Raw genomic sequence first — 15264 nt, forward strand, 5'->3', positions numbered from 1 at the left:
TGCCAGAAAACATGCAGGCTCAGCGCCAGAGCTGGCATGGAGTGCAGGGACACGACCTATGACGTATATATACGCCGTACGTCACCAAGGGGTTAAAAAATATTTGTAGCAATGAATAGTGCTTGTGTGTCTTTGTGGAGACATCAAGGGATGGGGCCCACACATTATTTTTGCACAGGGACTTTCAGTTACTGCTGTCAACATTTTGCTAGTTTGTTACATGATTTATTTAATACTTACAGATGGTCCTGGACGTCCTCGAATGCCAGATACCTAGAAGAAAACAATATAATTAAGATATAAAATGTTCCAACATTTTTAATTTTCAATGAGCATCTTAAGTACAGGTTTTTCCTTTAATATTGTTAAGTGAATTTATTGTCTAGATATTCAGCAGATCTGGAATGATAATGGTAATTACTACATACAATATAAAATTTAGCATGGATATTTCAATAATAACTGCTTTTGCATTCGTATGCCATTGCATAATTATTAAAGAAGCACTCCATCAAAATTTTTATCCTCAATTTATTACAACCATCATATTATATAGCACTGTGCACTTACATTTGCTCATTTTGCCCTTCTATCCAGTTAATTCTTCTGTTTTCCATTAGGTCTATGGCATCACGTGATTAAAAACTAACTGGATCCTTCTAGGCCAGGGGTGGGCAATTTATTTTCCCAAAGGGTGACAAGAGAAACCGTGACTGTTGTGGAGGACCAAACCAATAGGCTGAAATGAATTCTTATATTAATATTAACTCCTTAACCCCCCAATTGTGGTTTGCACTTTAATGACCGGGCCAATTTTTACAATTCTGACAACTGTCCCTTTATGAGGTTATAACTCTGGAACGCTTCTATGGATCTTGGTGATTCTGACATTGTTTTCTCGTGACATATTGTACTTCATGAATGTTAGGGCTAGTGGAACGCACCAAATAATTAGAAAGATAGAGTAAGGTGCGTTCGCAGCCCGGCGTCCACTGTGCAGAGATCGAACATGCTGCTAAGTAATGACAGACTATATGGCGGTACAATATGGATTCACACATGGGTTAACTTCACCCAGTAAGAAGAAAGCAAACCCTGTTGCATCGCAGGGCCAAGGTGCCGCACAAAGAGCGCAAGCAAAAAGTCACAGAACTCTACCCCTAGACTGGGGATTAGAGTACAACTAGACCTCTTGTGCTCGACACCGCAACTGGGGTGTCAGCGTAACCGAAATAATAATTTAGATGCATGGGAGTGCGTGCGGTGCCGCTCTGGCGGACGCCACTAGCCACCCAGGCTAGGGAAAGCACTGTGATAGCGCACGGTGCCGCACTGGCGGTCACAGCAAATAGACTCTGTTTTGTGTGTTCAAGTGTTGATAACAAAGTCGGGCGCTAGATAGCAATCATCCACCTTTCGCGAGCAGTCAAACACAAGGGAGGGGATAATTAAAGAGGGACTTTCTATCATCAACACACACACGCATTCACAAGTGTACACTAGCGCATGGCCGAGCGGCCATGCAAATTTTTTATAGCGGCAGTGCTACAAGACCTTCCAGATGGACCAATAGGAGCCGCAACAGGGCCTGAGCATATGACCCCCGACCTCCAATGGGAGGTCGTCCCGTGGGCATGCTCAGTAAGGGAAAAGCAGGACTCAGTCCCAGAAAGACCTGCTCGCTGCTGAACATTGCTGGCTACAAGGACAGAGCCTGGAAGGGCAGTAATAACCAGTCATCCAGAATCAGCCTGAGCTAGACCCTGGGACTGACATCTCCACTGAGCAGACTCCACTGTGGCTGGAGAAGAATGGGAGACCGCAGCAGAGATGGTTCGAGATTCCCCCTGTGCAGAGGCGGGAACTCAACACCTAACAACGGTAGTGATAAAGTTTATTTGATGTTACTTCAGAAAAAAACGAAAATTTTGCAATTTTCCAACTTTGAATTTTCATGCCCTTAAATCGCAGAACTATGTCTCACAAAATAATAAAGAACATTTTCCACACATCTCAAAAGCAAAAGAAAAAAAGTGGTTAGCACTCACCAAACCCGATGCTGTAAAAAGTCTTTATTTGGACATGGACATGGACAGGGAGAACATGATATCACTTTTTCTCACTTTTCATCCATGCGCAACCCACATACAATGTGTTTTTTTCTACAGCAGCAGCTATTAATTATGTGCAGGACCATTTAAAGTTTCTATTGTAATGGAATTGCACATTATCTGTAAAAACTGGGTGCTAGACTGTGGCTTCATATGGCATCTATTTTTTTCACATGCTCATAAACTTGAATGGGTGAGTCTCCTCTGATTTACAAAAAAACGAGTGCATGCAGGGATTTTTTCACATGCAGATTTGGTCAGTAAAAAAATTGAATAACATTGGTCTGGGTACTGTTCATTTTTTTTCGCAGACTGCACTCGGACAGAAAATACATGTCATGTGAATGAGCCCTTACAGGGAGTTTGTCAGCCGAAACTAATAGTATAAAGTAAGCATACAGCCCTGCAGAGAATGTAGCCCATACAAAAAATCACATATTTTCTGCCTCCGTTCTGCAGGAAAAATATGCTTAATAGGGAGCTTGCTGCAACCTTGGTGTGGCCAGAGGCTGGTAAGTCACCCCATTGGTTTTGCATGCCCCCTCCACATTAGTGATTGACAGCACTGGCGTCCCTGGAGTGAGCACTGTCTGCAGAGAAGGCTAAAGCAAACTTGCACTTGGCAGTCACCAGTGGATGCAGGGGCATGAAAAACCAATGGGTGGAATGGTGCACTGAGCTGTTTAGCCAAACAAGGATGCATCACACTTAGTATATTTAATTACAATTATTTTTGCAGAAGAGAAACAGTAACTACAACTCTTAAGCCACAGTCACACTTTATACAGCACTGTGTACTTATAATTGCTAGTTTTGCCCTTTTGCCAGTTAATTTCTCCATTCGATCTGGAGCACCCCCGTAGGGCAGTGGGGTACTCGGAACCGGGCCCTTCTGTTCTCAAAGGGGGATGTCACAGTGGCTGACAGGGCAGGCAGAGTCCGGCTGGTCTGAAGGTAAATCCAGAGTCCCCTTATCCAGGTGGAAATCAGTAGCCTTCCTCTAGCGCCTGGATGTTGTAGTACCTTACTGCTAAGCTTCTCATAAGGTCCTCACAACTGTTGTAGATGTTCTAGATGTTATGTCTTTCTCTCTGTCCCCCAGATGGATAGGAACAACCCGTATGACTGGTGGCTTGAGGTTTTTACAGAAGCTCTAGGATACCCCGGCCTCCCATCGTTGCCACCGTGCCTCCTGGGTAAAGGTCGGGCAACTAATAAGGAATTAGCTGTCCTGCCCATCTCTGGAGCCAGGCTTGGAGACGATGACTCCCCCGGTGTTCCGGCTACCGGATCCTGCGCCTCAGAAAGGAGGTAGCCTTTTACAGGGCAGAACTCCTTCTGGTTTCCTCTCCTTTTGCTATGACTTCGTTTCTCACTCTCAGCAACTCAATTCTCCTTCAATGTCTCTTTCTTAAAATGCTGCCGCACGTCGAGCCTTCTGTCTAGGCCTCTGACAGGATCCCACCCCTGTCAGGGACCCACTACCTGAGTGGAGCTCAGATAGCAGCTAACTGGGTGAAGCCCAGCTCGCTGCTGACTAACTTCCTATCCAGACCACCAGTTTTACCTAATTGTGAAGAGTGCCCTACTAACTAGGAGCATAGCTCCCCCTGGTGGGCTGGAGTGTGAAGTGTGTTGTGTGGTTTGTGATACCTGGTAAAGGGATCTCCTATATTGCCTTCAGACGTAACATCACTCCCCCTGGTGGAAGAATGACATTACTGCAACAACCCGGACCCTTGGGCTCTGCAGATCAATAACATTGTTGATGTTCCCACAAAAAGGTGTGAGCCTTCTTAATTGTCTGTGGCCAAATCGTGGGGAGATGTTTTACGTGCATGGAGAAATACACCAGACAGGACAATTAAAATGACTTCTGGTTTATTCCTGGACATACAGAGTAATTGAAGAGAAAGTACGGTGCCTTTCAGCGTATTACTTCATGATTAAAAACAGGCTGGCTGAATCCTTCTAAGCTCTATTTAGGAACAGAAAGTCTCTTATCTATGCATGTGTCAGCATTAAAACTACAATTCTACATCACTGTAAAGTCCCTTCTGGGTCAGAATTTAGAGGAAGATGCAGGGAAGGTTGACCGCCTGTTTCTACAAGTAATGCCATAGGCCTAAAGGAAAACAGAAGAATTTGCTAGGTAGAAAGGTAAAATGGACAATTATAAGTACACAAAGCTATATATGATGATGCCAATATATTAAAGGGAAGGTGCCACCAGTTTTCTTGTAGTTTGTATTTTTGTGAAATGAAGCTTAAAATAGTAAATAAAATGTATTAATGCAATGTTTGCAAACATTTCTATATGAAAAATATTATATATTTTCTTATATATATATATATATATATATATATATATATATATATATATATATATATTTTACCACTAGGGGGAGCATTTTCCATTTTGGACCTCAAGCAGCTATAGTAAGACTTACCAGCTTTACTGTTAGCTGGAAAATTGGGGCAGTAACTGCTGACATCACCATTTCCCTCCCCTTTTGGGTGGTCTAGTATCCCTGGGGCAGTATCCCTGGGGCAGTCGCTGCATCACAAGCACAGCTTGTTTTACAGAGGAGCAGAACACAGTGGACTCAGCAGCATGGTGGACTGGACGAAGAGTGAAGACATGGTGTGTATGGAGCAGCATTATCTGAGCGGAGCTGTCTGTGAGGCATCCATCAGTAAGATAAGGAGATCCAGGTCTGCAGTGAAAGGCCAGGCATTGTGGAGGGAGGGGAGAGATACATTGGTATGGCTGAGAGAGAATGATGGGAGAGAGCGAGACATGTAGAATGATGAGTGAGACACATGGAGAATGAGGCTGCCGTCACACTAGCAGTATTTGGTCAGTATTTTACATCAGTATTTGTAAGCCAAAACCAGGAGTGGAACAATTAGAGGAAAAGTATAATAGAAACATATGCACAACTTCTGCATTTATCACCCACTCCTGGTTTTGGCTTACAAATACTGATGTAAAATATTGACCAAATACTGCTAGTGTGACGGCAGCCTGATGGGGAGAGAGATACACATGGAACATCAAGGGTGAGACACATGGAGCGTGATGGGGAGAGAGATACACTTGGAACAGCAAGCGTGTGACACATGGAGCATGATGGGGAGAGAGATGCACATGGAACAGCAGGGGTGAGACACATGGAGCGTGATGGGGAGAGAGATACACTTGGAACAGCAGGGGTGAGACACATGAAGCGTGATGGGGAGAGAGATGCACATGGAATAGCAGGGGTGAGACACATGGAGCATGATGGGGAGAGAGATACACATGGAACAGCAAGGGTGAGACACATGGAGCGTGATGGGGACAGAGATACACATGGAATAGCAGGGGTGAGACATGGAGCATGATGGGGAGAGAGATACACATGGAATAGCAGGGGTGAGACACATGGAGCGTGATGGGCAGAGAGATACACATGGAACAGCAAGGGTGAGACACATGGAGCGTGATGGGGAGAGAGATACACATGGAACAGCAGGGGTGACACATGGAGCATGATGGGGAGAGAGATACACATGGAACAGCAGAGGTGAGACACATGGAGTGTGATGGGGAGAGAGATACACATGGAGAAGCAAGGGTGAGACACATGGAGCGTGATGGGGAGAGAGATACACATGGAGCAGCAAGGGTGAGACATATGGAGCGTGATGGGGAGAGAGATACACATGGAACAGCAGGGGTGAGACACATGGAGCGTGATGGGGAGAGAGATACACATGGAACAGCAGGGGTGAGACACATGGAGCGTGATGGGGAGAGAGATACACATGGAACAGCAGGGGTGAGACATATGGAGCGTGATGGGGAGAGAGATACACATGGAATAGCAGGGGTGAGACACTTGGAGCGTGATGGGGAGAGAGATACACATGGAACAGCAGGGGTGAGACACATGGAGCGTGATGGGGAGAGAGATACACATGGAACAGCAGGGGTGAGACATGGAGCGTGATGGGGAGAGAGATACACATGGAACAGCAGGGGTGAGACATGGAGCGTGATGGGGAGAGAGATACACATGGAACAGCAGGGGTGACACATAGAGCGTGATAGGGAGAGAGATACACATGGAATAGCAGGGGTGAGACATATGGAGCGTGATGGGGAGAGAGATACACATGGAACAGCAGGGGTGACACATAGAGCGTGATGGGGAGAGAGATACACATGGAACAGCAAGGGTGACACATAGAGCGTGATGGGGAGAGAGATACACATGGAACAGCAGGGGTGACACATAGAGCGTGATGGGGAGAGAGATACACATGGAACAGCAAGGGTGAGACATGGAGCGTGATGGGGAGAGAGATACACATGGAACAGCAAGGGTGAGACATGGAGCGTGATGGGGAGAGAGATACACATGGAATAGCAGGGGTGAGACATATGGAGCGTGATGGGGAGAGAGATACACATGGAACAGCAGGGGTGACACATAGAGCGTGATGGGGAGAGAGATACACATGGAACAGCAAGGGTGAGACATGGAGCGTGATGGGGAGAGAGATACACATGGAACAGTAAGGGTGAGACATGGAGCGTGATGGGGAGAGAGATACACATGGAATAGCAGGGGTGAGACATATGGAGCGTGATGGGGAGAGAGATACACATGGAACAGCAGGGGTGAGACATATGGAGCGTGATGGGGAGAGAGATACACATGGAATAGCAGGGGTGAGACACTTGGATGATTTTGATGCGATTCCGCAGGATTTTTAGATGCACGGAATTGCATCAAATCCGCAGTGTAGTGCACAACCAATGTTAGTCAATGAGAAATTGAGAATTGTTGTGCACATGCTGTGGAAAAATAAGCGCGGATTTGCAGGGTTTTCCACAGCATGTCAATTCTTTTTACGGATCTGCAGCATTTCTGCACCCATTGACTGCCATTGAGTTAGGCAAATCCGCAGCAAAACTGCAGGTGTAAAAATCTGTGGTTTTGCTGCGGAGTTGTGTGTGATAAACATTGCAGATAGGGAGGAGGGAGAGTGTGTGGGCAGAGACTGTGAACTGTGAATTTGTGCATGTCTGTGTGCGAGTGTCCGTGTGTATCTGCGTGTATGTGTGTGTGCGGGAACAGGCAGTATACTGCTGGTTTATTATATTTTTTTCAGGAGATTGAGGGCGTTGCATGGATTAGCTGACTAATAAAGATGAGAAACTGTATGGTGCTTTATTTCATTAAAATACTTTATTCTTGCTGTGTGTTTATTTAACCCCTTATCTATAGGATTAGTAATCGATAGGTGTCTTATTGACACCTTTCCATTACTAAGGCGGCTTGATGTCACCTTACAATACAAAGGTGACATTAACCCCACAAATATTACCCATATGACACCTCTACAGGGTAGTGGGAAAAGAGAGGCTAAGTGCCGGAATTAGCACATCTTAGAGATGCGCCATTTCAGGGGTGGCTTTGAGCTGGTGTCTGTAGCTAGGGAAGGGGGTGGGTGCAATATCCATGGCCCCTTCTTAGGCTATTAACATCAGCCCGCAGCTGTCTGCATAGCCTTTTCTGGTTATTAATTATAGGGGACCCCACATTGTTTTTTGGTGGATTCCCCTATTTCAGTAGCCAGTAAAGGCTAAATATACAGCTGCGAGCTGATATTCATAGACCGAGAAGGTCCATGGGTGTTAACCCCTTCCTAGGCTATAAACATCATATAGTTCTCACATAATACCACCATATAGATAACACATAATGGTGCCATATAGTTCTCATATAATACCATCATATAGATCACACATACCGCCATAGTGTTCTCATATAATACCGCCATATACTTCTCACATAATACCGCCATATAGATCACACACAACACCATGTAGATCACACATAAAACCACCATATAATTGTCACATAATAATGCCACATAGATCACACATAATCCCACAATATAGGTATCATATAATAGTCATATATTGTTTACATTATTCCACCATACTGATCAAACATACCACCATACAGATCACATATAATACCGTCATATAGATCACACATAATGCCATAATACAGATCACACATAATACTTGTCTGCATCAAGCGTAGTCTATATGACAGAACAATGTAAACAATATATATGGCGGCATGTGTGATCTATATGGCAGTATTATGTAATAAATATATATGGCGGTATAATGTGTGGTCTTTATGGGAGTATTATCTGATAAATAGATATGGCAGCATTATGCGTGATCCATATGGCAGTGTGCTGGTCAATGGGGGGGTCACAGAGAGATATACAGTGGAGGGAGCAGAGCATTTCAGGATAGCAGTGTGCTGGTGTATGGGGGGAGAGTGCGCACGCTGACGCTCACACGTTGACACACACGCTCACAACTGTATACTTAGCCTTTCCTGGCTATTAAAATGGGGGACCCCAAACAAAAAAAATTACGTGGGGTCCCCCTATAATAACCAGCAAAGGTTATGCAAACAGCTGCGGGATATTAATAGCCTAGGAAGGGCCCATAGATATTGCCCCCCCCCAGGCTAAAAACATCAGCTCTCAGCCGCCCCAGAAATGGCGCATCTATTAGATGCGTCTTTTCTGGCACTTTGTCCGGCTCTTCCCACTTGTCCTGTAGTGGTGATAAGTTGGTATCATATTTGTGGGGTTGATGTCACCTTTCTATTGTCAGGTGACATCAGACCCACAGCTTAGTAATGGAGAGGCGTATATAAGACACCTATCCATTACTAATCCTATAGTTGTATTGTAAATAAACACACAGCCAGAATAAAGTCCTTTCTTAATCTTAATTAAACTATACTTATCGAACGCATAATCCCCGAATCCCTCGTTTCCTGCAACAAAAATAAAATAAACCACAAATATTCCTCACCTGCCCTCGGAGAAGATAATCCATAATGTCCCATGACGATCCTGATCACTTTGACAGCAGTCACATCAGTGATATGACTGCTCTCAAAGACAGCCGGCGATAGACTGACAGGATGAGATCGCCCCCTGCAGTGGATCACTGCGCCACCGTGAGTATAATTTCTTTTATTTTTACGTGAATGTGTATGTAATGTAACTTTTTTTTTTAAACTGTGAGCACAGCGGCAGATGATACTACTCTCCCATCAGACATAGCCCAATGGGAGCAGTGGTGTCATCGGTCTGTACCTGCTTTTTTACCGCAGGTCACCGCTGCAGGTCACAGTCAGCTGCGGAATCACGCTGACATCTGCCAGCATGATCCCACAGCGCTGTGACCGACAGTACCGGTGGTAGCGTTACCGCAGGTGACAGTCACAGCTGTGGGGGTCACGCTGGCATGTGACAGCATGACCCCCGCAGCTCCTGTTATCGCAAGCACTGAGCTGTGTGTGCAATGGGGAAAGACATGTAGGGGGAGAGGAGTGCATAGGAGGGAGTGCGACCCATGGGGAGTGTGTCATGATCCCAATGGCAGGGGATCACAAATGGACAAGCACAAAAACAAAACAAGCTCTAGGGTGATGGAACCTGAGCTGACCGCGATCCTGAACCTAAACACACAACTAGCAGTAGCCGGGGAACGTGCCTACGATGATTCCTAGACGTCTCACGCCAGCCGAAGGACTAACTTCCCCTATTAGAAGAAACACAGACCTCTCTTGCCTCCAGAGAAACACCCCACAGAAATAGCAGCCCCCCACATGTAATAACGGTGAAATGAGAGGAAAGCACATACGTAGTTATGAAAACAGATTCAGCAAAATGAGGCCCGCTAAAGCTAGATAGCAGAGGATACAAAAGTGAACTGCGCGGTCAGCGAAAAACCCTTCAAAAAACCATCCTGAAATTACTTGAACTCATGTGCCAACTCATGGAACATGAGGAGTAATTTCAGCCCACTAGAGCAACCAGCAGCAAGGAATCACATATCTGCAAGCTGGACTAAGACAAAAATTAAGCAAAACGTGGAACAGGAAAATCAAAACTTAGCTTGTCCTGAAGAATACAGAAGCGGGTAGCAGAGGTAATAAGACACACTGATTACATTGATAGCCGGCGAGGAAATGACAAGAAAGCCAGGTTAAATAGGAAACTCCCATATCCTGATGGAACAGGTGGACACCAGAGACCGCAGAGAACACAAGTCACCCAGTACCATCAGTAACCACCAGAGGGAGCCCAAAAACAGAACTCACAACAGTACCCCCCCCCTTGAGGAGGGGTCACCGAACCCTCACGAGAACCACCAGGGCGACCAGGATGAGCCCTATGAAATGCACGGACCAAATCAGCAGCATGAACATCAGAGGCAACCACCCAAGAATTATCCTCCTGACCATAACCCTTCCACTTGACCAAATACTGGAGTTTCCGTCTGGAAACACGAGAATCCAAGATCTTCTCCACAACATACTCCAATTCTCCCTCCACCAGCACCGGAGCAGGAGGCTCAAGCGAAGGAACAACAGGTACCTCATACTTCCGCAACAACGACCGATGGAACACATTATGAATAGCAAACGATGCCGGGAGATCCAAACGAAACGACACAGGGTTAAGAATTTCCAAGATCCTATAGGGACCGATGAACCGAGGCTTAAACTTAGGAGAAGAGACCTTCATAGGAACAAAACGAGAAGACAACCACACCAAGTCCCCAACACGAAGTCGAGGACCCACGCGGCGACGGCGATTAGCAAACTGCTGAGCCCTCTCCTGGGACAACTTCAAATTGTCCACCACATGACTCCAAATCTGATGCAACCTATCCACCACTACGTCCACTCCAGGACAATCAGAAGGCTCCACCTGACCAGAGGAAAAACGAGGATGAAACCCCGAATTACAAAAGAAAGGAGAAACCAAGGTAGCAGAACTAGCCCGATTATTAAGGGCAAATTCGGCAAGCGGCAAAAAGGTAACCCAGTCATCTTGATCAGCAGAAACAAAACACCTTAAATAAGTTTCTAAGGTCTGATTAGTTCGTTCCGTCTGGCCATTCGTCTGAGGATGGAATGCAGACGAAAAGGACAAATCAATGCCCATCTTAACACAGAACGTCCGCCAAAATCTAGACACAAACTGGGATCCCCTGTCAGAAACGATGTTCTCCGGAATCCCATGCAAACGAACCACGTTCTGAAAAAACAGAGGGACCAACTCAGAGGAGGAAGGTAACTTAGGCAAGGGTACCAGATGAACCATCTTAGAAAAGCGGTCACACACAACCCAGATGACGGACATTTTTTGAGAGACAGGGAGATCCGAAATAAAGTCCATGGAAATGTGCGTCCAAGGCCTCTTCGGGATAGGCAAAGGTGACAACAATCCACTGGCCCGAGAACAGCAAGGCTTAGCCCGAGCGCAAACTTCACAAGACTGCACAAAAGAACGCACATCCCTCGACAAGGAAGGCCACCAAAAAGACCTGGCCACCAAGTCTCTAGTACCAAATATTCCAGGATGACCTGCCAACGCAGAAGAATGGACCTCGGAGATGACTCTACTGGTCCAATTATCCGGAACAAACAGTCTTTCAGGCGGACAACGATCAGGTTTATCCGCCTGAAACTCCTGCAAAGCACGTCGCAAGTCTGGGGAGACAGCCGACAAAATCACCCCATCCCTAAGGATACCAGTGGGCTCAGAATTTCCAGGGGAGTCAGGCACAAAACTCCTAGAAAGAGCATCCGCCTTCACATTCTTTGAACCTGGCAGGTATGAAACCACAAAATTGAAACGGGAGAAAAACAGTGACCAACGAGCCTGTCTAGGATTCAGACGCTTGGCAGACTCAAGGTAAATCAGATTTTTGTGATCAGTCAAGACCACCACACGATGTCTAGCACCCTCAAGCCAATGACGCCACTCCTCAAATGCCCACTTCATGGCCAAAAGCTCCCGATTACCAACATCATAATTCCGCTCAGCGGGCGAAAATTTTCTAGAAAAGAACGCACATGGCTTCATCACTGAGCCATCGGAGCTTCTCTGTGACAAAACCGCCCCCGCTCCAATCTCGGAAGCATCAACCTCAACCTGAAAAGGAAGCAAAACATCTGGCTGACGCAACACAGGAGCAGAAGAAAACCGGCGCTTAAGTTCCTGAAAGGCCTCCACAGCCGCAGGAGACCAATCAGCAACATCAGCACCCTTCTTAGTCAAATCCGTCAAAGGCTTAACAACACTAGAAAAATTAGTTATGAAACGACGATAAAAATTAGCAAAGCCCAAGAACTTCTGTAGACTCTTAAGAGATGTAGGCTGCGTCCAGTCACAAATAGCCTGAACCTTGACGGGATCCATCTCAATAGTAGAAGGGGAAAAAATATACCCCAAAAAAGAAATCTTCTGGACTCCAAAGAGACACTTTGAACCTTTTACAAACAAAGAATTGGCCCGCAGGACCTGAAACACCTTCCTGACCTGCTGAACATGGGACTCCCAGTCATCAGAAAAAAACAAAACATCATCCAAATACACAATCATAAATTTATCCAGATATTCACGGAAAATATCGTGCATAAAGGACTGGAAGACAGAAGGAGCATTAGAAAGTCCAAAAGGCATCACCAAATACTCAAAATGGCCCTCAGGCGTATTAAATGCGGTTTTCCACTCATCACCCTGCTTTATCCGCACAAGATTATACGCACCCCGAAGATCAATCTTAGTGAACCATTTAGCCCCCTTAATACGAGCAAACAAATCAGTCAACAATGGCAAAGGATACTGATATTTGACTGTAATCTTATTCAAAAGACGATAATCTATACAAGGCCTCAAGGAACCATCTTTTTTGGCCACGAAAAAAAAACCTGCTCCCAAAGGGGACGAAGATGGACGGATATGTCCCTTTTCCAAGGACTCCTTAACATAATTCCGCATAGCAGTATGCTCTGGCACTGACAGATTGAACAAACGACCTTTAGGAAATTTACTGCCAGGAATCAAATCTATAGCACAATCGCAATCCCTGTGAGGAGGAAGCGAACTGAGCTTAGGCTCCTCAAAAACATCCCGATAATCAGACAAAAATACCGGAACCTCAGAAGGAGTAGATGAAGCGATAGAAATCGGAGGTGCATCATCATGAACCCCCTGATATCCCCAGCTTAACACAGACATTGTTTTCCAGTCCAGGACTGGGTTATGAGTTTGTAACCATGGCAGACCAAGCACTAAGACATCATGTAAATTATACAGTACCAGGAAGCGAATCACCTCCTGATGAACGGGAGTCATACGCATGGTCACTTGTGTCCAGTACTGAGGTTTATTCATAGCCAAAGGTGTAGAGTCAATTCCTTTCAAAGGAATAGGAACTTCCAGAGGCTCCAGACTAAACCCACAGCGATTGGCAAATGACCAATCCATAAGACTCAGGGCAGCGCCTGAATCCACATAGGCATCGACGGAAATGGATGATAATGAACAAATCAGAGTCACAGACAGAATGAACTTAGACTGTAAAGTACTAATAGCAACAGACTTATCAACCTTTTTTGTGCGTTTAGAGCATGCTGATATAACATGAGCTGAATCACCACAATAAAAACACAACCCATTTTTCCGCCTATAGTTTTGCCGTTCACTTCTGGACTGAATTCTATCACATTGCATTGTCTCAGGTGCCTGTTCAGAAGACACCGCCAAATGGTGCACAGGTTTGCGCTCCCGTAAACGCCGATCAATCTGAATAGCCATAGTCATGGACTCATTCAGACCTGTAGGCGCAGGGAACCCCACCATAACATCTTTAATGGCCTCAGAAAGGCCATCTCTGAATCTTGCAGCCAGGGCGCACTCATTCCACTGAGTAAGCACCGACCATTTCCGAAATTTCTGACAATATATTTCTGCTTCATCTTGCCCCTGAGAGAGAACCAATAAAGCTTTTTCAGCCTGAATCTCTAGGTTAGGTTCCTCATAGAGCAAACCCAATGCCAGAAAAAACGCATCCACATTGAGCAACGCAGGATCCCCTGGTGCCAATGCAAATGCCCAATTCTGAGGGTCACCCCGCAGGAAAGATATAACAATCTTGACCTGCTGAGCAGGGTCTCCAGAGGAGCGAGATTTCAAAGAAAGAAACAACTTGCAATTGTTCCTAAAATTCAGAAAACTAGATCTATCTCCAGAAAAAAACTCTGGGATAGGAATTCTAGGTTCAGACATAGGAGCATGTACAACAAAATCTTGTATATTTTGAACCTTAGCAGCAAGATTATTCAGGCTGGAAGCCAAACTCTGGACGTCCATGATAAACAGCTGAGGTCAGAGCCATTCAAGGATTAAGAGGAGGTAAGAAGCAGCCAGGCTGCAATTAAGGCTGGGCAGCAAACTCTGAGGAGGGGAAAAAAAAAAAAAAAAACCTTCCTCAGACTACTTTTCCTCCTACTTCAGCCAATACGATTACCACTTTTGGCCGGCTATACTGTCATGATCCCAATGGCAGGGGATCACAAAAGGACAAGCACAAAAACAAAACAAGCTCTAGGGTGATGGAACCTGAGCTGACCGCGATCCTGAACCTAAACACACAACTAGCAGTAGCCGGGGAACGTGCCTACGATGATTCCTAGACGTCTCGCGCCAGCCGAAGGATTAACTTCCCCTATTAGAAGAAACACAGACCTCTCTTGCCTCCAGAGAAACACCCCACAGAAATAGCAGCCCCCCACATGTAATAACGGTGAAATGAGAGGAAAGCACATACGTAGTTATGAAAACAGATTCAGCAAAATGAGGCCCGCTAAAGCTAGATAGCAGAGGATACAAAAGTGAACTGCGCGGTCAGCGAAAAACCCTTCAAAAAACCATCCTGAAATTACTTGAACTCATGTGCCAACTCATGGAACATGAGGAGTAATTTCAGCCCACTAGAGCAACCAGCAGCAAGGAATCACATATCTGCAAGCTGGACTAAGACAAAAATTAAGCAAAACGTGGAACAGGAAAATCAAAACTTAGCTTGTCCTGAAGAATACAGAAGCGGGTAGCAGAGGTAATAAGACACACTGATTACATTGATAGCCGGCGAGGAAATGACAAGAAAGCCAGGTTAAATAGGAAACTCCCATATCCTGATGGAACAGGTGGACACCAGAGACCGCAGAGAACACAAGTCACCCAGTACCATCAGTAACCA

General features: G+C 45.6%; 1 protein-coding gene across 1 annotated transcript in view; it reads right to left on the reverse strand.

Annotated features, from left to right (window-relative positions):
* COL5A2 (collagen type V alpha 2 chain) overlaps positions 1-15264 on the reverse strand; it is a 525281-nt gene that overhangs the window by 264346 nt on the left and 245671 nt on the right. The window contains exon 5 of the mRNA XM_069733787.1: positions 241-273. Coding sequence (XP_069589888.1) covers positions 241-273 — 33 coding nt within the window. The remainder of the gene's footprint in view (positions 1-240; positions 274-15264) is intronic.

The sequence above is a fragment of the Ranitomeya imitator genome, chromosome 7 (genome assembly GCF_032444005.1).
Source record: "Ranitomeya imitator isolate aRanImi1 chromosome 7, aRanImi1.pri, whole genome shotgun sequence".
Classification (NCBI taxonomy): Eukaryota; Metazoa; Chordata; class Amphibia; order Anura; family Dendrobatidae; genus Ranitomeya; species Ranitomeya imitator.